Below are 24461 nucleotides of genomic sequence, written 5' to 3' on the forward strand. Positions count from 1 at the left end.
AGATTTGGGAAAACATGAAAGTCGTGTGAACCACATAAATATCCATCATGTAAGCTGGATCCAGATAATAGGTCATATATTTGACACCCTTGTGCTAACCTCTTGGTTTTGGGGATAGAGAGGAAGGGAAACATTTTTGGAAATGTACTTTACAAGACAAGGATCAGGATTTGCTGAGGGCACGTATATAAATAAGAAATATGAAAGGACACCAAAATTGTGAGGCTGGGTAAAAGGAAGGCTAGGGTAGGTACACCGGTAGAGTATGAGATGATGTCTAAATCAATGAGTGTATTGATTTTGAGGGGATGGTAGATATCCGGGAGATATTAGAGATGGCTTTATTCATTGCTTACAAGTCTAAGATGTACCTTGTCAAGCAGTTTGTTAGCAAATCCCCTTAATTCTCCCCCACAGTATGTAATTTTAGAAGCAAGATTCAGGACATGGAGGCTTGGAGCCTTCCCTCTGCTTCTACAAATTGGCAGGATAGCAGACAAAATAAGCTGCTGGAACAGTCTGTGTTTCATAGACCTATATTGACTATGCAGACCACAGTTCTCACTTCATTCATGTCAATATTTAGGGCTAGAAAAATTCACTCTCCAGTCTGGTGGGTGGGTAATTTTTCTGAGAGAGCCTGGAGAACCTGAGACATCCATTTTTGAATGCATCCGATGAAGTGAGCTGTAGCTCACGAAAGCTTATGCTCAAATAAATTTGTTAGTCTCTAAGGTGCCACAAGTCCTCCTTTTCTTTTTGCGAATACAGACTAACACGGCTGCTACTCTGAAACCTGCAGAATTTAAGCTTCTGTTTTTAAAAAGTGAAGTCTGTAGCCTTTATGGTTGCAAAGGTAATCTTCCAATGTGAACTGAAATTAAATTGATGCGGTGTTCTCTTCCAGAATCTCCAGACAGCTCCAGTGCTGCTTAAACTTTGCAAAGCAGCAACAGACCAAAACTAAGAATACTACTACTATTCAGAACCTTGTGGTCAAGTAGGAAAACTGTCAATGTCAGTCTGATGCTTCTGCAGCTGCTCTGGAAAGACAATGAGAAACAGCAGAAGCATGTACTAGTTATTGTGGGGGAGGAGGACTCTGGACGGTCTAGAGGAGAGGTGGAATAATCAAGATCCACCCTTCATAGCAAAGGGAAGGCTTTTAATAATAAGAGAGCAGGCAAAGTTTTTCTCTATTCCAGTAGCTTGAGTGTATGAGGCTTCTCAATCTGCTGGCCAGAAGTTGATACAAAAGATGGAGTCCTTAGGTAGAATCAAGGGTAGCGCTCTACTGGAAATCCCTGTGGCTGGGAGTGGCAAGGTGACTGGGCTTCTTACAAAGGTGTAGCTTCTGGGTCTCATTAATGAAGGGGTCTTCCTGTGTAAACCCTCCCACCCAAAAGATTTCATGCTTTATCTCTGATTAATAGGTGTCCAACCTTTTTGATCCATGTCTTATTCAGAGACATATTCTAACTCTGGATATGTAATAGATGCTCTGAAGACAAACTCTCTGATTTCTCCTTTGTGTAATAACCAGAAATCAACAGCTGTTTCCATTTTAAATTCCCATGTGATTTCAGAAGGACTGGGATGGACAAGCTTGATTAGCTTTGTTTGACTTCACTCCTGGGGAGACTTTTAGAGATCCAGATATGGTTGAGGTTCATAATATATTGGACTCAGTGTAAAACAGTCAAAACCATGAAATGATTTGGTACATATTTCACCAGAATCAGGAACATAATTTCCTCAATAGTGTCTACAGGATAATAAATAATATGCAAAAGTTAAATGAACATTGCAAGGCAATGCAACACAAAATGTGTGGTAGGAAGGATGGCTGTGTTAATGCCTTGGGCTGGGAGATGCTGCTTCCTCCTCTGTTACACAACTCCTGATGTCATTGGCTAATTATATTTAATCTCTCCATGTCTCAGTTACATCATATGAATGTTGTGTGTTTAAATTTATTAACACTGGTATGGTTGAAAAGTGTCAAGTGCAAATGGTTGTTACACTAACATTAATTTACAATTAAAATTGATTTCTTTAAAACCGGTGCTATGGAATGTCTCTCAAAAAACTGGCTCTGCCCACATCTGTGTCCAGAATACAGAAAAACCTTTATCAACCTTCTGATCTGGATATTGCAAACAGTGGATTAAGCATAGATGATCTTTACATAGACATAAATATAAACATAAGGAATGGATGTTTTCAGATATATACAGCCTTGTCTAAGCATTTGTGTAAAACTGTCTCGTGGATCTGATGTCTACTATGTACCTTATGATAGCCATGATAATGTCAGTATACCAGTTGTAACAGCAGAAATTGAGGACAAACCTAAACTAATTTTGAGCAGATTTTGTTGAATACATTTGTGATACAAATAAAATATATATAAATGTAACTAGGTGTAGGGCAATATTACCTAATATATGTTGAGAGCATAACTCTCTATCAACTACGGAGTACAGTTATCAAGCTGGAACAGAAAGCCTTGACTTCTGATATCTATAGATATAGATATGAAAAAACCCAAAATAGGCCATGCTGACTAGTTAGTAATATTCAACACAAAAACTGAGGTGACAGACAAATCAGGGAGTGGATGAGGTGGGAGGAAAAAGTCCTGTACGCTGCCTGTTTCTCCCCAAATTATAGAAACTACTACACTGCCACTGAATCACCAACAGAAAGCTCTAGAATAAAGCTTTTATAACAAGTGATAAGAAATAGGGAATGTCTCTGCATAAATCAAATGGATTTGTCATCCTTCCCTTAATTGTACTGAGAGAAAATGCAGAAGGAGATAGCATTTGGGGCAGCTTCATTTTTCTCCATGTTTGGAACACTCTTTATGTGCAGGAAGTATTTATAGCCCTTTTGCTTGGAAAGCATAGATACTCTGCTAAAACTCATCGCCAAATAACATTGACTGAATACACAACTTTTTTTTTTTTTCTTTTCAAGAAGCGAAGTTTCTAGCCCTTATGGTTGCAGTGGAAAACTTGAAATGTAACCCTAAAGGCATAGAAACTAGAGGACACAAAAAATGAAACATTTTATTATTTTTGAAAAGTCTCGAGATTTTTGGATGCTTGGGGGTTGGCAATACCAAAAATGTTGCATTGGGACTTTCCCTATACAAATGCATTAGCACCCTAGTCGCTCCATCTCCAATACAAGTCTGGTGTATCATGGTAAAAATTATACATCCATACTGGTATCCAATATGTCTCTTACATGGTTTGTATTAGGAATACCAGATCTCAGATCAGTGGAAGCATGGATATTTCTAGGAATTGTATTCTTATGGATTATTGATATCATGTCTCCAACTTTCCTCAGGTCAGACTGTGGCTTCTCTATACTGAACAGTTTGTAGATGTTGGAAACCATATGATCAGATTTACCTGTGCTATTTCTGGGTTGGGTGGTCAGAAATGTTGCCTAAAGATTTTCATTTCTTTCTTCCTGCAACCTCTTAAGTGCAGATATCTTTACATCTGATGAGCCAGATTCACTGTGTACCTTCTAGAACAGGGGTGGGCAAAATTTTTGGCCTGAGGGCCACATCAGGATTGCAAAATTGTTTGGAGGGCTGGGTAGGAAAGGCTGTGCCTCCCCAAAGAGCCTGGCCCCCCGCCCCCATCCACCCCTCCCACTTCCTGCCCCCTGACCTCCCCCCTCAGAACCCCTGACCCATCCAACCCCCCCTGCTCCTTGTCCCCAGATCGCCCCCTCCTGGGACACCCCACCCCATCCAACCCCCCCCTGTTCTCCGTCCCCTGACTGTCCCAACGCCTATCCACACACACCCCCGTCGGGCCCCCCCGGGACTCCCACGCATATCCAACCCTCCTCTCCCCGTTCCCCGTCCCCTGACCGCCCCCCTCCCAAACCTCCGCCCCATCCAACTGCTCCCTGCCTCCTGACTGCTCCCCGGGATCCCCTGCCCCATATCCAACCTCCCTGCTTCCCGCCCCCTTATCATGCTGCTCAGAACAGCAGGAGCTCGCCGCCATGCTGCCCAGCAGGAGTGGTGGGCCAGAGCACTGGCCGCGAGGTGAGGCTGCGGGGGCGGGGGGACAGCCGGGGAGAGGCCAGTGGCTAGCCTTCCCGGCCGGGAGCTCAAGAGCTGAGCAGGACGGTCCCGCGGGCTGGATGTGGCCCGCAGGCCGTAGTTTGCCCATCACTGTTCTAGAATGACTTTACATGTCCAGACATACTTACTCCCTTTTTCTTTTCACTTTTGTGTGAATCATAATTTCCTGTTTTTAACTGTTCCATTAACCCACATGAGTGTGTGGGCAAATTACTGTGGATGGGACTTCAGGATATTGATGTTCTTTAACTACTGGGTACTAATTACTACTGGGTTATTTAGGATACACACAGAGTACTGTAAATCAGTTTGGCTTTTGTAGGTGCTGTTGTAATTCTGCAGATTTTCACTGGTGTCTAGTTCACTTCTTGTCAGTCTGGATATAAATAAGTTTTAAAGTTACCAAATTTTTATTCAAGTTGTGACATGGTTCTCTCCACTCTTCATATTCACACACTATGGTAAACACATGATTCCTAACTATGCATATGTTTGACTTTGCTTGTGATCAAGGCTCAAATATGAATGTTTTACCAGGCATGTATGGGGCAATAATGTCTTCACAGCAGTAACCAAGTCTAGGCTTTTAAAACCAGCCTGCGACTTCCTGCTTAACCATAGCAAGCCTCATTATGCCACTTCAGTGCATGTTTTGCTGGAGAGTAGAAATCTTGTGCTAGTTATTACTAGACTACTTATCTGAAATGGAGAGATCATGAGCAAGCAAAGAATATCCAAGCGCATCTTGACTTGACAAATCAAAATCTGAAACTGTCAGTGTGACCTGGATCAGTATCCTCCATTGCCAAGGAAAAAAGGAGGCAGTCAAAATCTGGTATTGCCATGTACAAGACAACCAGAGTCCTGGCAACTGCTTGGATCACGTACATTTTTTTACAAAAACAGTAGAAGTTTCACAGCACCAGACTGGCATTTTGGTCCACTTCATAGTTGAAAGCTTTGTGATAACTACAACATATGGAAGATGAGATCAGAGGAAAAGAAAGAGGACTTTGGCCATGACAGGTAGTGTGTTTAATCTTTAATTTGATGCTGTGGGAAGGGAGTTCAGGAAATAGAATGGGGAGGGGAAAACAAGTATTTTGCATTGGATTTTACATGTTTGTTGGTAGGACTACTAAGGGGGACCTGCCTGCAAGACTCGTTGTTGATACTGGGCTGGTAACCTCCACTCTCCATGAAACTCTTGTCACTGCCATTGTTATACTGGCAGTGGTGATGGGTGATGTCAAAAAAACATCTGTTTGTTGAATTTAACAAACAGTGTTTGTTATTTACCTGAAACTACAACCCTGCTAATATTGTAAAACAAGATCCCCAGTCCTGATCCCTAAACAGTGACAATGATTTCCTGCCTTACTGATTTGGTGCACTTGCCAGCGTTGCCTTTGGGAAGTGTGGAGATATATGTAGGATATATTACATTCTGTATGTTGATATAGCCACGTGACAACATCCAAACACTACACATGAAAAAAGTACAAACATTGATAGTAATATATTTCATTTATCTGAGTAGCTTCAATACAGTATATAAAAGTAGTAGCCCACACTGCTGTATTGAAGCAACCAGTAATCCCAAGACCATTTGCTGCTTGGTAAAGTAAAGATAAACTCATCTTGCTTTGGATCAGTCTTTAAGCTGTTGCAGAGCCCATACTGAATCTCAGACCTCTACTCTTTAGTTCATGCATCAAACTAATCTTAAAAGCCTGCTTGCCACTGGTAGAGGTAATTCACTGTTCTGGCCCATCAGTCTTAGGGCATGAACAGTTGTCAAAGCATTTAGTAGGGTGCCAGGTTGTACATATAATCTCTCATACTTAACACCATTTTGGGGACAGAGAAATTTGGGATGGGGGCAGCCATAAAACTTGCCAGGATGGTAATCCTGGGTTGCCAGCATTAAAAGGCATTAAGGTCAGAATACCTTTCATGATAGCATTTGTAAAAGGAGAAAACTAGTTGAAAAATACCAGTCCATTAACGTTTTATTTCAGCTTCTGAATAGGTTACACAGAAACTTGATGGTGCACACAGTACAGCACAGTAGGATGCAATAAAATATACTTAGAACATTTTTTACAACATATGTTCTCTTGAAAGATATGTCATACGCAACATTTTGAGATAATCTTTCCTAGTTAGGAGACTAGATAACTGCCTATTGTCTTGGGAATTTATTTTTCCCATTGTACCCGCCAGCTGTAAAATTTTGCGGATTTTTTTTTTTTTTTTTTACAAGTAGCAAACTCTCCTTGCTTCTCTGTCTTGCTGTATGGGCAAAGTCTTTTCGACAAGTCACCCATGACTAACCTGCCTTTGAGCAGCATATGCCAAATCATTTCCAAAAAGAGAAACTTGGGTGCTAACTCCAAATAACCACCTGAGGAAGGGAAAAAATCAAATACATTTTTGTGGATAATGTGCACAAGAGGAACAATAAGTGGGATGACTGAATGTCTTCCGTAGGGAGAGAGGACCAGCTGCAGAGGGGAATAGAGAATGCATGTAATGTTTTAATTGATTCTTAATACTATTTTAGCCATGGCTTACAAAGCATTGGTTCATCAAAACATATTCTACCAGTTTGTCTACTTCCTTCGTTCTTTCTATTCACTTCACTTTTTGTGCTGCTTGTACTCGCCCATCTTTGTACCTGATGAGCAAGACAGCATACTTATGATATTCACAGCTGTGAATTGTCCACATATGAATTGGTTTTATATATTTTTTTATAAAACTGGACTGTCTCTTTTTTTTTTCTGACCAGTTTCAAGCAGTATTTTATGGTTCAATGATTTGTCACCTGTTGGAACTCAAGCAGTAGGATAAACATTTGCACCTGGGGGTGTGGGAGTGAGCCACCCTGTGGATATAGAAAAGGAGTACTTGTGGCACCTTAGAGACTAACAAATTTATTTGAGCATAAGCTTTCGTGAGCTACAGCTCACTTCATCGGATGCATCCAATGAAGTGAGCTGTAGCTCACGAAAGCTTATGCTCAAATATATTTGTTAGTCTCTAAGGTGCCACAAGTACTCCTTTTTCTTTTTGCGAATACAGACTAACACGGCTGCTACTCTGAAACCTGTGGATATATTGAGCCGTATCAGTTGTCAGTTAGGCTGACATATTAGAACCCAGTTACACAAAACATGGTTCTAATGTGGATGAGACTCGTTTTAAGCTAAATATTCACATTTTTGCTAAACTGGAAAATCTTGTGCTGTACTGTACTGTAAGCATTGTCCCTTGTACTTGGTGGCACATTAAACTCTAACTGTGGTAAGATCTCCCAATTTATATAGCGCTGTGTATGAAACAAATTAAGTGTATTAATAGAGCAGTCAGAGGAAGTTTGCTCAATACCTACCTGCCCTTTTTAAATTTTTAATTATCACCACTTTAAGCAGCCTCCTCCAAATACCCAATTTTGATGGCAGTGGACCTAACTCTGGTAAATGATGTAGAAGAAGCTCCACAAGTTAGGGTACTAGATGACTTGAGAAAATGGCAAAGAATTTCAAGCCTTTTCCTCTTAGCTTGATTACAGAACAATAGTGGAACAGCTGTTCGTTTGCTGATGTGAAATAAGTTGGTGGTCTAACTTCTAGTGGCCAGGTATCCACATAACAATGTGTAATATTTGTTGGTAGTCTTAACATGAATAATTCAATTTTGTATTAAAATATAGAGAATTATACTTCGAACAATAACAAGCTAACTATTAAGAATACTGACAGTATGAATGTCTGATTTGACTGTTAAAAATATCAGACACTAAAAGTAGACGTAGCAAATTTGCACAAGGGACATGGATGCCCATTAGAATTATAAACCTGTGAATTAGCAAATGAAGAAAAGAATGCTTACCACATTTTATTTAGATTTTATAGTTCAGAATATTCTAGTAGTGCAGTATATTTTATAAATATAGAAGTCATAGTAATATTAAATCTTACTCCAGCATCTGCCATTAACTCTTTGAGATGGGAGAGAGCGCCTTCTTTATACAACGTATAACAGTGTGTAGATTAGCAAGGTTCCAGGGAAACTGTTCCCTCAAGAAGAAAATATAATACCACGTGAAAAAAGCTCTACATTAATCTAATTTCCCCTTGTCAAAGATGCTCTGTAGTATAGTATCTCATTCCAACTGTGAGGATGCCTTGCCTGTTGCCAATACCATCACACTTGGAAATTACTCACAGCAGGGATTGAGAGAGAGTGTGAATTTATACCCTCCATCCATGGACTAAAAAGCATCAACTTCATAATTCACTTTGCACTATCTGTGACTCTACAATGCTGAGTCTTACTTCACCTGCACCTCTGCATATTATTGCTGTGTTGTTGGATGGACAAAACAGAAAGAATTTCTTATGTTGTTGGCAGGCCACTTAATAAAAATATATTTTAAAACCATTTCCTTTTGCATTTCAATATCAAAACCAGCAGCTATATTTGTCTTCCTTTTTTGGTTGGGAGAGAGAATGTTAAAAAGTTTGTCTTGTTCAAGCCCTAATAATGAGTCAGATTTAATATTTAGATTCTTGTAAGGTAATCCATGGTTAATAAGCACTGAAATCATATCTTCTGGACCGAAATTTCCGTCCCCGTCCACCCCCCAGTCATGAAGGAAGAAGTATGCACCTCAGCATCTGTTACACGCAAGTTGGTTTGAAGAATAGGGTATAAGGGAATATTTGACTGACCAAATTCCAAATGTAGCAGAAAGACCATTTTACTGGAGCTGGTCAAAAAATGCCAGTTTTTCACAGGAAATTTTGTGAATATATTAATTGAATTGTATTTGCACATCGGATATTAGCAACAATTCATGTTTAAATGATTACTAGTAAGAATTAAGCAATTAATTTTGCTGTACAGTTAAAACCAGATTGACTGACTAAAAAGGCCTGCTCCCAAGAGGAGAGAATTAATTTTCATTGTTTAGGCATCCGGTATTCTGGATTGGGGACCCCCCAACACCTTTGAATTTGTCCAAGTCACAGGTTTACTGGCAAGAATGGTATGGATAGCTTTTGCACTTACTCCTGAAAACCAAGATGAAGGTTTAAGATCTTTTTAAGAATGCACTAGACTTTTGGATTCTCTCAGGGAATCAACACTCCAACACAGCACTAACAGATAAGTGATTAATTTTTAACTACCATATATTTTATGATGATTAGCAAATATTAGATATAAACTTTATATTGTGATTTACAATGTCTGTTGTCTTCTTTCTAGATACAAAAGTTCCAGTTCAGGATAGGTAAGCACTCTTCTTTTTTCTCAATAGCAGTACCAGTTTCACAGAACATAACTTTGCTTAGTTGCTCAGGTCTTTTTTTTTTTTTTTTCCCCTACGGTCCCTCCAAAGTTTACTATACTCCTTCATGCAAATAATTAGTAAATATTTTTCATTGCAATAAGAATATGCCATCTATATTATATTTGAATTAATAAATTGAGTAAATATCTCAGCACATTAAGTTCCTTTATAATATTTCTCTCTCATGTCTCAGAAACGTTTTGTTTCTGTTGCCAGACTCATTTCTGTTGTAGATACCAGGAATGAGTTTTGTCCTCATCCATAACGGGTTCAGAACAGTCTTTTAATGCATGGGTATGTTGTACCTAAAAGTCCACTGTTTTTTTTTTAATGCAACTTTCTCCTTTAATTTGCAGCCTTCCGGTCTGATGTTTTCTTACCACTTCATGCCTCATCCTGTAAGAGTAGCCTATCCGGATCCTTTGGTTCCTGTTTCTGCCTGTGTCAAGATTTTCTTTGGTTCTGTTTCCCCACATTCCCAAAGATCTCTTCTGCATCTTTTAGGTTTTGACTACTTATATTTTGCTCTTCACTTGTTTTCCCAAGTTTTATTGTGGCTCCATCAGTGGTCTCTCATGTAGCACAGGCAGTTCTGATGTTCCTTTGCAGTGAAAAATTTTCCTTCATGGAAGCTTCCCTGGAGTACGAGTCACACTTCTTAAATTGTTTTCCTGGACCTAACTATCCCTATTTACATTTTTATTCCAGTTCTTTACAGTATAAGCTCTAAATAGACATTTAGGGAGAAAATGAAGGGTACATGTTTAACTGTTCTATAAAAATTAGATGGGCACAGAGTACTTTCTAAGAAGACAGAGTAGGGATAAATAGCAAATATATTGCTACAAAAAGGACTTCTCTTAAAGGAGGAAACTTAGTATTTGTGAGATGTTTTGATTTACCCCTTCCTCCTATTATTGACATGCGGTCACATTCCCAAGCCACTTGTAGGATTTCTTTTTCATGAAGCAATTTTTTTTAGCCTGTGAGTGATCTTAAGTAGCCATTCTCTGCCAGAGTGCTGAACTGGTTGACCCTTCCCAATCTACGGTATTAAAGAAGCACTGTCATCTTAAATTTTTTAAGTAGACTAACTTTACATTTATTCCATTTTCTGGTAGAGAGTTCTTTAAAAACGGTGTCCTGAAATTATTTTTTACAATCCCTTAAGTTTTTGTATGGGGTTTTTTTTCCCCCTAGTTTTTGTTAAAGCTCTTTACAGTTATCCAGATTCTCTCCTGCTAACTGACTACTGAAAAACACTGCACATGAGTGCTCAAATACTTTTTTTCAGTTTGTATACTTCATGCAACTTTTGATTTAGTAATCTTTTGTGTTCTTGTTACAGTAGTTACATAATTTGTAAAAAGAAAAGGACTACTTGTGGCACCTTAGAGACTAACCAATTTATTTGAGCATAAGCTTTCGTGAGCTACAGCTCACTTCATCGGATGCATCCAAAAGCTTATGCTCAAATAAATTGGTTAGTCTCTAAGGTGCCACAAGTAGTCCTTTTCTTTTTGCGAATACAGACTAACACGGCTGTTACTCTGAAACCTATAATTTGTAAATATTTTTAAATTGAACATTTCTAAGATTGTTATAGCAGATTTAATTTTTTTAAAATTTTGTTTTGTATTCCAGTCTCTCACTCTGGTGTTACATAAGTAGTAATGCTTTGATGTGTTTAAATCCCAGTATTTTAAGACATTTCCAAACTTCTAGGGAAGAGAATAACAATTTGTGTGCTTTATTTCTCCTATGAATGGATTTTTTGTGTGTATGTGGAGGATGTGGGTGGGGCCTGTTCTGGTACTATCCCATTGTTCAGCAATGTAAGGTTCTCCATGTTAATACATTATAAGGACATGTATTCCTTTTTGTGAATCTAAAATAAAATTATAAAGCACCTATTGTGTGAAATTTGAATCATTTTAATTTATTTTAATATAACCTGTCATAAGCACTTGCACAAGTAGCATGTAAAATGTGACTTAATGTTTAGGATATAGGTTTGGGGTTACTAGTCGCTACAAACCTCCTCTTGATTGCTGATATTTTCTTGGAAATAATGTTGCTATCCTTAACTGTTAAAAGTTCTTCTCAGCTGCATGGTAAACTTAATTTTTGTACCTGTTGGTAATGCAGAATTATGTATATAATAGTACACTGACAGTAATCTGTAATTTTAAAAAAACCCAACAAAACACGCTATACTGTTTATGGTCTCATATTTAAACTTAAACATTGTTAAAATTAGCTTTTGCTAAGCTTACTTTATCACTAATAAAACTTTTTTATATTGCAGGGAAATGAGGCAAGCTATCCTTTGGAAATGTGCTCACACTGTAAGTCGATTCTTTTTTTAAGTTTCAGCTGGGGTGTGTGTGTGTGAGAGAGAGAGTCTGACTGAAGTATAGTAGTGTCAGTCCCAGGATATTAGAGAGACAAGGGGGTGAGGTAATATCTTTTATGCTCCTTTTCTCACCAACAGAATTTGGTGCAATAAAAGATATTACCTCACCCACCTTGACTGACTGATTTTTCCCTTGTGTGGAAAGCTTGATAAAACCTTTCCTTCTGATTCTTTGTTTGCTCATATTTTGTCTTAAAAATAGGTTGTAAGCTATTCAGGGCGGGTACTCTGTGCTTGTACAGTGCCAATTGTAATAGAACGCCTATCGTGATCATAATACACATGCTAAATAATAATAATTTGGCTGGTCAAGATAACCAAGCATAGAGAAATTATTTTCCAATTACATTTTGCACTAAGTGAAAAATGACTTAAAAAAAAAGGCCTATATGCTAGTGTCTTTAACATGTTACAAGAAATACTTCCTCAAGTGGTAGTACTCATATCTTCCACTCAGGCTTGTGTCCCCCAGCCTAGCAATACCCATAGGGGCTGTGCTCACACCCTCTGGCCTCTTAGCCACACCCATGCTTATTTAAGGGCAGTGCTGCCTAACCCCATCAGTTGCTTCTCATTGCCCATGGCTTGAGTTGGAGTGCTCAGTGCAGTTTTTATGTAATGTTTTGTTTCACAGTGTCATTTGTGATATTTATTTATTTTTCCTGCGTAGAGGAGTTAGTTGCAGTTGATTTAGGTTTAGTTAGTTAGGATTTGCCTGGTGTGATGCCCCCACTGGTGTTTAAACACTGCCCGTCGTGTGGAATAATTATCCCCAGTAGTGATCCCCACACTCTCACTGTCTGTTTGTCCCTTTGGGAAGGGCACATTAAAGAAAGGTGCTTCAACTGCATGTTGTTCAAGAAGAGAATTTGGTGGCCAGAGACTTGCACTTGAAGCAGTATCTACTGAAGCAGGCCATGAGGTCTGTTGTTGGCACTGGGGACCTCCATAGATCATCAGGCCCCCCAGAAGGCATCTGAGCCAGCAAAGGTGGTGATTTGGGTAGTTTTGGATTCCTCTTCTAGGAGGAAGAGACAGTTCTCCTTCCTATGGTCCTTCTAGGAAAAAGGTCTCCTACAATGGACTGGGGCCATTCCAAAGCTAAGAGAGATTCCTCCTCTCCTTCTAAGATGAGTGCAGACCAGCACTGTGATTGATCTGATACATGAGCTAGAATAGGGCCATTGAGTGAGTGAGGTGAGAGTAAGTGGGCTCAGTATCGTTCCCTCTTGTACCACTTGTGGGACTTCTGTTGAGTTTGGAACCAACGACACTGATGTGGGCACCAACTGTTCCCATGCAAGTAGCGTATCGGGCAGTATTGGACGTGCTTCCCTATCTGTTCCTGACTCTGCACTAGTTCAGGAATGTTCAGTTGTGGTGGTTTCTTCTGTGTACCTGGCACTGTCTGGATTGGTTGCAGACTTGTTATTGTTGGCACTGTCTTCTGTGCCTTTGCACCCTGAACTGGAAGAGTTGATGTCTCATGCATTTTTGGTACTGAGGGGCTTGTAAGTGCAGGTGCTATCTTTGGTGCTGTGATGACTCTGGTGTGTGTTCCATCTGTGGGATTGATGCCAGCTTTGATTTCAGTACCAGCATCTGCTCTGGTACCAAATGTGAGTGTGAGGCCGCTCCCTATAAGTACTTAAAGTATTGACTGCTTTACCTTTGTTGGCACTGATACATCCTGCGTTTTGGACTTAAGATGAGGCTGGATACTTACTGGCCCTTCCAGGGGGAGGCTCCTCCATTGCCTGTGGACTACTTGGAAGGTTCTTCAGGGTTGGGCGCAGAGATGTCTTCCTCCTCTCCGTCACCTTCTCGTTATCAGTTATGAAAGTTATCAAGACCTTGTGGGGATCACCATTAGTACTCAGATCAGTACTGCTCCTATAGCAGGGATAGCTTGGAACCCCTGGGATGTTGTGCAATGGGCAAGGTCCTGATCCTCTCCTCAGTCCAGAATGAAGTCTCTTATTCTGCTAATAGCCTCTCCTCCTGAACCCTCCCACGCTGCAGCCACAGACGGGGGTTGTTGCTCTTGCTGAACTGGTTCAGCGTGAACCAGTGTTACAGGCACCACAGGAGATGCAATTGGCTCAGCTTCCTTCTTCCTCTTCATCACCGGACAACTCTGTGGTGCCAGATTTCTTCCTCCCCTGTTCCTGAGAATTTTAAAAGGTGTCAGGACCTCCTAAGGTGCATGGCTTCAGCCTTGAGTGTATAAGGTGTTTGTTCAGGAGAATACTTAAAAGTTGCTGGATATTCTCCAGTCCTCAGCTTCAGGGAGAGTGGTTCCCTCCATAAATGAAGTGATCTTGGAACCTGGAATCTTGGAAGATGCTATGGAACACCCAGCGTCCTTACCACCTACAGCGAGGTGTACTGATAAGACATACTGTGTGCCTATGCACCGTTTTGAGAGCTTGTTCTTGCATCCAGTGCCTTACTCTTGCCATAAAGGCAGTTAATGAGAGGTTAAGATGGGGGGATATAAGGACACCAAAGGACAAGGACTCTAAAAAATGGGACTTCTGGGGAGGAAAAATTATTCAACCTCATCCTTACAAATCCGCGTTACCAAAGTATGACTGTAAATTGGGACACTGTGGCAAAAATTACAGATCATTTGCCAGAATCCTCCAGGGAAGAGTTTAAGGTTTTTGTTGCAGAAGGCCATCTAGTGGTAAAGATGTCACAACAGTCAGCTTTGCACATGGTGGATGCTTCTAGAGTTATGGCCTCTGCTGTACCAGTGAGAAGGTCTTCATGATTGAAGAACTCCGATATAGCTCCCGATTTCCAACAGACCGTTGAGGACTGACATACCTATTGATGGTAGATTTTTGTTTTTGGACAAAACTTACGAAATGCTACATTCCTTTAAGAACTTTTGAGCTACATTGCATTCATTTTATGTTTTTAACCTGGCAATAAAGAGTCGTCATTTCACGGGGCAGCAGCAGCAATATCACTCTCAACAGCTCTTTCAGTTGAATTATCCCTCTAAACAGCAGGATTTCTCCAGAAAGGGAGACAAGTCATGTAGGAGAAGGTCTTGTGGTCCCAATTTCAACCAGTCAGCCTGTCCTTCATTAGTGTCATGCAAGTAGTGAACTGGACGGTCTCTCCAAGGTAGACATTCCAGTCATCAAGCTTTAAGTCATTTTCCTCTTGTTTGTGGACAGGCTGTCCCATTTCTACAGGGTTAGAGTCATTAACGACAGACAAGTGTTAATCACTGTTGGACTGGGTTATGTCATTCAATTCCTGTTCGGTCCCCCTTCCCACCCTCCTACCCTCTCCCTTTCCAGAGTCCACTCTCATGAGTCTTAGTGCCTACAGCAGGTTCAGGCTCTCTAGGCTTCGGGAACCATAGAGGAGGTTCCCCTTCAGAATTGAGGAAAGGGATCTACTCTTGGTAATTCCTCATCCCCAAGCCCAAAGGAGGGATGAGACCTATCTTCAGTCTCCATTGTCTTAACAAGTACATCAAAAACAAGATTCTGCATGGTTACCCTAGCTCAGTGATACTCAGACCTCAGTGGTTCAGGAGCCAAATTAGCAATCAGCATTACCCAAAAGAGCCACAGTTGTGTGAATTCATTGTTTCATTTACTATAGTACTATATTATTCTCACAGCAAATAAGTTAATAACTTAGTGCAAGTTGATAACTTAGCTGGTTAATAACGTAGCAAAAGCATCCTGATTGGTTAATAAATCAGTGTTTTAATATCATGTACTGCAAAGAACCACTTGTGGCTCATGAGCCTTAGTCCCTATCGCTGCCTTCCCTGCATTGAATCACAATGACTGCTTTGCCACCAACTGTCTTCAGGACGCTTGCTTCTGTGTGTCGATTTTATCAAGGCACAAGAGGTTTCTGAGATTCATGGTGACAGGTCACAATTATCAGTACATAGTACTTCCCTTTGCCCTGTCCTTTGTCTGTTTACCAAATGCATGATGATAGTAGCAGTGTGCTTCAGAAAAAGAGGACTTCATGTCTTTCCATACCTGAACAATTTGTTAGTGAGGGACAAGTACAGAGACCAAGTAATCTGTCATGTCCAGTACACATTGCATCTCTTTTGATTGTCTGGGTCTAATTTTTGAACAAAGGGAGATCAGCATTAATACCAACATGTAAAATTAAGTTCATTGGGACCCTACCGGACTCTACACGTTTGAGGCTGTTTCTGCTGAACAAACTATTTCAAGCAGTTCGTCGCCTGTGCTTGTCTCCATTCCCACCCTTCAACTACAATATGTGTATGCCTGAGATTGCTAGGCCACATGAGGGCCTGCATTTATGTGGTGCAGCACGCGACTGGTTTGTCTCCCTCGATCTTCAGGACACTTACTCCCATGTGGCGATTTTCACAAGGCACAATAGGTTTCTGGACTACTTGAAGTTGGTATATCAGCTGAATTGTTAGTCACTAAATGGCCTAGTGGGAGTGCCACCGCCCATCTTTGAGTCCTTAGAGAGGTAGACGGATCAGATCAATATGGGTCAGGGTGTTCCCTTTCCCCATCCTTCTCCAGTCAGGACCATAGGTACCAATGCCTCCATGATAGTTGGGAAGTGAATCTGAGGACACTGAAGGTTCAAGGTTTGTGGACAGAACAGGAAGCTTCCCTTCATATCAATATCCTGAAGCTTTGAGCCATTTATAATGTGTGCAGAGCTTTTCAGGCACAGATAAATGACAGAGTGGTACATATATTCACCAACATCATCTCCGCAATGTATTATATGTAGGGCCCTACCAAATTCCCGGCCACTAAAAATATGTCAGACAGTGAAATCTGGTCTTTTGTGTACTTTTACCCTGTACTATACAGATTTCACAGGGGAGACCAGCATTTCTCAGATTGGGGATCCTGACCCAAAGGGGAGTTACATGGAGGCCACAAGGTTATTTTAAGGGGGTTACCACCCTGACTTATGCACTGCCTTCAGCGCTGGGTGGCTGGAGAGCAGCAGCTGTTGGCCAGGCACCCAGCTCTGACGGTGGCACCCCGCCAGCAGCAGCGCAGATGTAAAGGTGACAATACCATACCATGCCATCCTTACTTTTGCGCTACTGCTGGTGGTTGGCTCTTGCTTCAGAGCTGGGCTCCCATTCAGCAGCTGTCACACTCTGCCTGCCCAGCTCTGAAGGCAGCTGACGCAAGCAGCAGCACAGAAGTAAGGGTAGCAGTGCTACAACCCCCCCGCCCCTCATGACCCTCTCACAACTCCTTTTTGGGTCAGGATCCCTACAATTGCAACACCATGAAATTTCAGATTTAAATAGCCAAAATCATGAAATTTACGATTTTAAAATGTCTATGAAGTTGACCAAAATGGACCATAGGGTCCCAATTATATGAACAAGCAGGGAGGAGCCTGCTCCAACCAGCTTTGTCAGGAGGCAATAAAATATTGTCAGTTTGGCATCAAGGAGAGCATCATTCCCACAACTGTTCACTTATCAGAGGTTCAGCATCACTTGGACAATCACTTCAACAGGAGTTTCTCCCAGTATTACAAATCGTGTCTGAAAACCAGTGTGCTGATGTCTGTCTTTGCAGAATAGGGAATCTCAGCTATTGACCTGTTTGTAGTGAAAGATAACAAGAAGTGCCATCAGTTTTGTTCTTAAGTGGGTCTCAGTCCAGGCTCCTTAACTGACACCTTCCAGCTGACTTGGGAATGTGCACTGATGTATACCGTTCCTCTGATCCTACACATTCCTCAGCTTATTCTCAAACTAATGTCAAACTAATTTTCGTTGCACCAGCATGGCCAAGACAGTGTTGGTTCTCCAACCTCCTCAGTCTATTGGTTTGACCCTCCGTCACAAATATCTGTTCCTCTTTATCCTGACCTACTAACTGAGCACTGGTTTCAAGTTTGGCATCCAGTGCTGAGCAGTCTGCACTTCACAGCTGCGCGGCTAGATGTGGAGAAATGCTGTTAGACAAGTGCTACTCTACAGTAGAAAAAACTCCACTAAGGCTACCAATATAAGCTCTCTTCAATTTAATCACTAGCTCAGTGGATTCAACTAATGCTAACCTGCATTCAGGACATTTTGGAGTATCTGTTAAACCTTCAGTCCTCTGGGCTATGCTTCAGCTCCTTCAAGATCCACGTTGCTGCGATCTGTGTTCCATCCTCCAGTCCAAGGGAAGTCAATTTTCTCAAACGCCATAGTATTGATATTTCTAAGATAAATCATTCATCTTTTTCCAGTGGTGTAAGCTGTGGTTCCTTTGTGTGACATTAATACTGCGCTGGCTGCCCTTATGGGTCCTCTGTTTGAGCCCCTGGCAATTTATTCTCTGTTCTTCCTGTGCCAAGATAGCTTTTCTTGTTGCTATCACATCTGCAATAAGAGTAAATGAGCTGCGGTTTTAATAGCAGAGCACAAGTATACTCAGTTTTTCAAAGACCAAGGGGCCCTAAGACCTCATCCAAAATTTTTGCCTAAACTAGTTTCATGGTTTCACCTTCACCAAATAATATATTTACCAGTATTCTGTCCTGAGCCACATTCAAATGAAGATAAGCAGTGGCTTCATGCATTGAATGTGAGACCTTGCTTGATGTTTTATTTGGAGAGGACTAAATAATTTCATTTATCACTTCACCTTTTTATCTCCTGTGCGGATTGAGCGAAGCGTCAGGCTGTCTCTGCATGGACGATTTCCAGATGGATAACTTCCTATTTCACAGGTTTCAGAGTAACAGCCATGTTAGTCTGTATTCGCAAAAAGAAAAGGAGTACTTGTGGCACCTTAGAGACTAACCAATTTATTTGAGCATAAGCTTTCGTGAGCTACAGCTCACTTCATCGGACGAAGTGAGCTGTAGCTCACAAAAGCTTATGCTCAAATAAATTGGTTAGTCTCTAAGGTGCCACAAGTACTCCTTTTCTTTTTCCTATTTCACAGTGGCATTTGGAGTAGCTCAGGTCACACCTCCACAAAAGCTATGGGCTCATTCAACTAGGGCCCAAGCAACATTGATCTAATTTCTCAACGATGTTTCAATATTGAACATTTTCAAGGTGGCCACTGGGTCTTCCATACATACTTTTACCAAATGTTATGCTATTATAGCTGTGTCTAGATCAGCTGCAAGCTTTGGGAATGCAATTCTGCAGTCATTCTTTAAGTGGACTCTGAGCCTACCTCCTGCTGAGCTGCCAGAGTTGAGCTGAATACACATCTGCAACTACTCGAAGAAAAAACTGTTACCCACCTGTATGGTAACTGTTATTCTTCAAGATGTGGGTGCAGACACGAATTCCACAGCCCACCTTTAGTCCCTTCTGTATTGGAGTCTCAACTCTTGACATTTCCTGTGAAGGAAGTGGGGGCTGGGGCAGCAATACCCTTAAATAAGCAGGGGAGGGGCTAATGTGGCCAAAAAGGGCACAAGTGCTGCCCCTACTGGTACTGCTAGACAAAGTTCTCCGGTTTTGGTGCACTGGGTGTTCACACACCTGAGTGTAATATGCATCCGCATGCACATCTCAGAGAACAGTAGTTATATGGTGTAGTTGTAGCCTTGTCAGTCCCAGGTATTAGAAAGACAAGGTGGGTGAGGTAATATTCTCTTTATTGGACCAGCTTCTGTTGATGAGGGCTTGTCTTCATGTACAGCACTACAGTGTTGCAGCTGCACTCGTATGCCGACGGGCGAGGTTCTCCCATTAGCATAGTTAATCCACCTCCTTGAGAGGTTGTAGTTATCTCGGCGGGAGAAGCTCTCCCGTCAACACAGCACTGTCCACTCAAGTTTAGGTTGGTATAATTGTTGCTTAAGGGTGTTGATTTTTCACTCCACCTGCCAGTCATCTCTGACCCCTTTCTGACAAACGACCAGGTGCTGCTTTAATTCCTTTTGTGGAACTTCCAGTTCTTGTTCTGGGTCTTGTTTTAAATCACCTGGCCATTTTTGTTTACTGCAAGCACCTCAATTATTCAACTTTGGGTCATCAAGAATACCAGCTCCCAGTCTGTCCTTGGGAATGGGATCCAGTTTCAACATCAGTGTTGCCCCTTTTCAACCTGAGCAGCTAGTCAATTTGTGGAGCTCTGGAGCCGTTCCAGTTGGAAGTAGAAACTAAGGGAGTCTTGTATTCACTTTGAAGCAGTCTTAATTATATGCAAGACATGTACAAAGACCTTCTCCAAACACAGGAGGAACTAAGAACAAAAAGAGCAGTTTCTTAGCTTACCGCTCCAAGCCTCTTTAGCCAACACCAAGCCCATAGGTGCTCTCTCTAGTTTTTCTCTCTGTCACACTGTGCTCACACGGCTCCTGCTTGGCTTTCTTGCTTTTTGCCTCTGCCTCTCTGTTGTTGTCTGTTCTTTGTGCTCCGACCCCAGTCCCACACAAAGCACAAATCTTCAGCAAAAGCTCCTGGGCAAGTTTACCAATCCCCTTTTGTCTTTGATGGGGGGCTTCTAATTAACTCATCTTGACAGTTATGTTAACTGAAGGGTGTGTTCACACCCCATCTCAGATGATTGTGAACCAAGCAATCCCCACTACATTTCAGCATAACAGTATGTATGAAAAACAACAAAAAACCCCCCAGCTCATCTAGGGTATAGGTCAAAGGATGGCAAGCATTAACTAGTCGAGAAGGATTTGTTTAATTCTACCTTCCATTTTGAAATATTGGTATTTTCAGTTGGTAAATGAGCATAGGATATAACCAGGTTCCTAATATTCCACCTTTATTCAAAATTGAGATTTTTCTGTCTGAGAAGAAGCTACTAAAGCTTATACTTTTGTACCATACATTTTATTTCAGTATCTGAGCCTAACATCTATTTTCTGTACTTAAAAATTGTAAATGGCACATCTGAAACCATGAGAAGGATTAAACCAGCTGTGTGTAAGCATATGCAAGCAAGTGGTTGAATGCATTCTCAAGGGCATCGGTTTTTTTGACATTTGACCTCAGACTGAAATAGAGGCTGTCTTAGTTGCTCACTCTGAAACATTATATTTGTGCATCAGACAAGACTTTGAGGTGAGAGCTTTGGTTGAAGGTCTCCTTTATTTTGAGATCTCTGCAGTCCATTCTAATGAGAAACTTTTAAATAACTTATTTTTAAAATGAATTTCAGGGTATATTTTGTTCTCAGCAAAGCTAACTTCTAGCAATGTTTTTGGTAAGATCCATGTTCACAAATTGGAAAACTACAAAAATTAAGATTTTTTGCAAAACTGCCACCTTATAGACCATTTACTGTCATTATCTTTATGCTGATATTTAAGAATGCCTGAAATTTAGGCTTCTACATCCTTATTTAGGTACCTTAAGTGTTTGGATTTTTGAGTATAGATCTTCAGTGAAGAAGTGCAGGGTGTTCAGCACGTTTGAAAATCCAGACTCTCATATAAGGTGCCTACGTAAAGACTTAAGGCATGATCCAAAGCTCATTAAAGTTAGTGGGAGTCTTTCTGAAACCTGATTTCAGTTAGATTTGGATCAAGGCCTTAGTAACCTAACTTCAGGGCACATTTTTTTTTAACATGGGCCTTACCATTTATGAAACAATGGCCATGTAATTACTGGTACTATCGATGTCTAGCAAAATACCATTAACACAAGTTTTTTGAGAGATTTTATTTTTAAAAATATACAGATGTAAAGTTCTTTGTGTGTCTGCATTTCTGAAGCACCTATCACTGCTTGGCATATGTGGACAGACTGCCAGCTATAAAATTGCATCTTTAAAAAAATCATGGATTGGAGAATTGATTTTCCTCTCCTCACCATGGTGTTAAGGCCAGACTACATGGCAAGTTACTGCATGGCAAGCCAAGATGTGAATCTGCAGCACACCAGCTTGCCACACAGTAATGTCCTTTGTGGACACTGCTACAGCACCCTGAGAGCGCCAGAGTGCAGTGTGTCATAGCAGTGTCCAGGCAGGACAGTACTGTGCGGCTGTAGATTCACACCATGGTTTGCCATGCAGTAACTTGCAGTCTAGACAAGCATTTAGTTGTCAGTGTTTTTCAAGGCACTATTCAGGATGGCCACTAAGGGCATAAGAGACCACCATGTCCTGGGCCTCCGTAATCTCTACACTCCCTATCGCCATTTTAGAGGGGGAACCCATGTATTCTGCAGTACTTGCTAAGTATCTGAAAAGAGTATCAACTCAAGTGTCTACTACACTTAAATGGAACTAGATAATTCAAATGTTTTTGAAAAAAAATCTTTAGATAGCCCTAGAACGAATACCATGAATATCTTTAATTTTAATATCAATCCAAGAACATGCATTCCATTGCATTTCCATGGATTTATGTAAGAGCTTAGAATTCCCTACAGCATTACTAGTAAGACCTGTTTAATAGTTGCCTCTGTAATTTAACAAAACAGCTGCTTGGATGAATGAGGAAGCATTTAGTAATAGTCTTTCTGTTAAGAAATACTTGAAATTGGAACTCTATTAAAAAAATCTAGATGGTTTTCTCAATGGCATATGAATATAATCAGAACTGAATTTTTTTCTTTACCAGCAGACTGTCTTTTCAAGATATCCATTTAAAATGCTAATATCTCTATATGTGGGATTGCATCTCTTGCAACCTCAGAGTAGCAATTTACAACTGATGGGGTGGTACCCTTTCTGTGGTGACAAGCAGTTAGTGGAGTCAGTTAAAGTTCATAGGTTTGGCATCAGCTGTACCTCCCCTCTTCACATGACATTCCTACTCTTCACCAGTTTTCAATGCCTCTTGATGACACTTGTATCAGAAAATGTTTTTTACCTACTCCAGATTATTTCAAAAGAAAATCATTTAATACTACTGTTAAACCTAAAAAGCAGAAAATGAGGGTTAAGTGGATCTTCACTTCAGCTATCTAAGGAAATCTGGAACAACAAAGGTTACCTCTCCAGTGTGTGAGGTTAGAAGAATGCTGGCCCCAACCAGCACTCAAGGATACTCAAATCAATCCACTGAGGCACAGGCAATAACAAGGTCTTACTATTGTGGACCTTGGGCCTATGTGCAATAACAGTGCTTGGAGCTGGGTATTGTTTGCTTGTCCTTAGTTCAGTCAGCAGACTCACTGGCAGCTACTGCCCCTATAAATCTTCATAGGTCAGAGTATCTTTTTCGCTGTCTCTGAATGGCCCACGATTTATACTTTATCCACAGATTTATGTTCTATGTGGTTGAAATAGATGACCTTTCTGAGTTAACTTCTAGGGATCTAGAAAACAGCTGGTAAAGATTCCGTTCAGGCTCTGATTTCCTCCACTTAAAGGAGTCAAAAATGAACCTTACTGGCGGGGCAGATTGCTATCAGGTATATAGAGAGTTTTTTTTATAGGAAGGAGCAGAATGGTGATGGGTGAGAACAGAGATACCTGTGTATCTGTGGAGGAAGTCCAGGTAAATGAATCTACCCACATGGTTTCAAGAGGAATGGAGAAGAACATGCCTTCATCAAAAGAATGAATGAGAATATGACTATCATCTCAACTTTGTGGAGAGTGGTTTCGTTTCTACTGCTTATGCAAAACAGGGTACCCCACTTAAAATCTGATATAAAATCTGTTCTGTGACATTTTCTTTTATGTAAATGGTAAAAATATGAAGTTAAACTGCTGGGCCGAGAATACTGTAACAAGCAGATGGCACCAAAAATTAAAGACAGACAGACATGAAAATAGACAAAAACACACTTGATTTAGAACAAGTCTTACACTCTGCATTTTTTTACCCTTCTGTTTATTTTTTAAAAGGAGGCCTTGTTTAAAAATATTTTTTAGAATGTGAAAGCATTTCCAAGACAATTCATGAAGATTAAATATACCATTGGAATTTTTTATCACAGTGTTTAGAACACTGACTGGAGAGGTATTAACAAGCCAGTTCACCTTGAATGGTCCCCTGAAATGTATTAGCTACTTATGCTAAACAATCTGCTCCACCTTCTATTTAGCTGTGAAGAGTACATTTCCCAGACCCGAAGAAGAGCTCTGTGTAAGCTGGATAGCTGGTCTCTCTCATCAACAGATTTTATTGGACCAACTTCTGTTACCTCACCCACCTTTGAATTTTTCTGACAGTTTAAGCATTTTTTGTTAAATTTGAGCATGTGGAACAGAATTTTTTTATTTTTAAAAAATACTTGCTGAGACATGCAGTGTATAATTAACCTATGAACTTGCTCTGGGATATATATTATTGATGCAAATAGCTTAGTAATTAAAATGATTAGACACTTACATGAATAAGAATAGTATGTGCAGTTATGCTAACTGGGAATGGCAGTTATAAGAGTTTTATGCTTGAGGGCATAGGCTGATCAACAGTTAGGATAATGAAGAAAATTTTCCACTCATATGGTTTAGTATTGCTCAATTGCCATGAACAAGTATGTCATCCTCCCCATGCTTTCCTCTGAAGAATCCAGTATAAGCCGACGCCAAACTAGACTGAATGCTGGTCTGGTTCTGATATAGCAGTTAATGTATTCAACATGGAACTTCAATCTATCTGCATTTATTGATCAATTTTTT

General features: G+C 40.6%; 1 protein-coding gene across 4 annotated transcripts in view; it reads left to right on the top strand.

Moving 5' to 3' along the window:
- Window positions 1-24461, top strand: part of PPP3R1 (protein phosphatase 3 regulatory subunit B, alpha) — an 86591-nt gene that overhangs the window by 37602 nt on the left and 24528 nt on the right. For 2 of the 4 annotated variants that reach the window (XM_037896025.2, XM_043543944.1), the window contains one exon: window positions 11788-11827. In XM_037896025.2, coding sequence (XP_037751953.1) covers window positions 11788-11827 — 40 coding nt within the window. Of the gene's footprint in view, window positions 1-9394; window positions 9420-9835; window positions 9878-9959; window positions 9984-11787; window positions 11828-24461 lie in introns of those variants that run through there. The other 2 variants (XM_037896024.2, XM_037896027.2) reach the window with 2 other exon arrangements.

Source organism: Chelonia mydas, chromosome 3 (assembly GCF_015237465.2).
Source record: "Chelonia mydas isolate rCheMyd1 chromosome 3, rCheMyd1.pri.v2, whole genome shotgun sequence".
Taxonomy (NCBI): Eukaryota; Metazoa; Chordata; order Testudines; family Cheloniidae; genus Chelonia; species Chelonia mydas.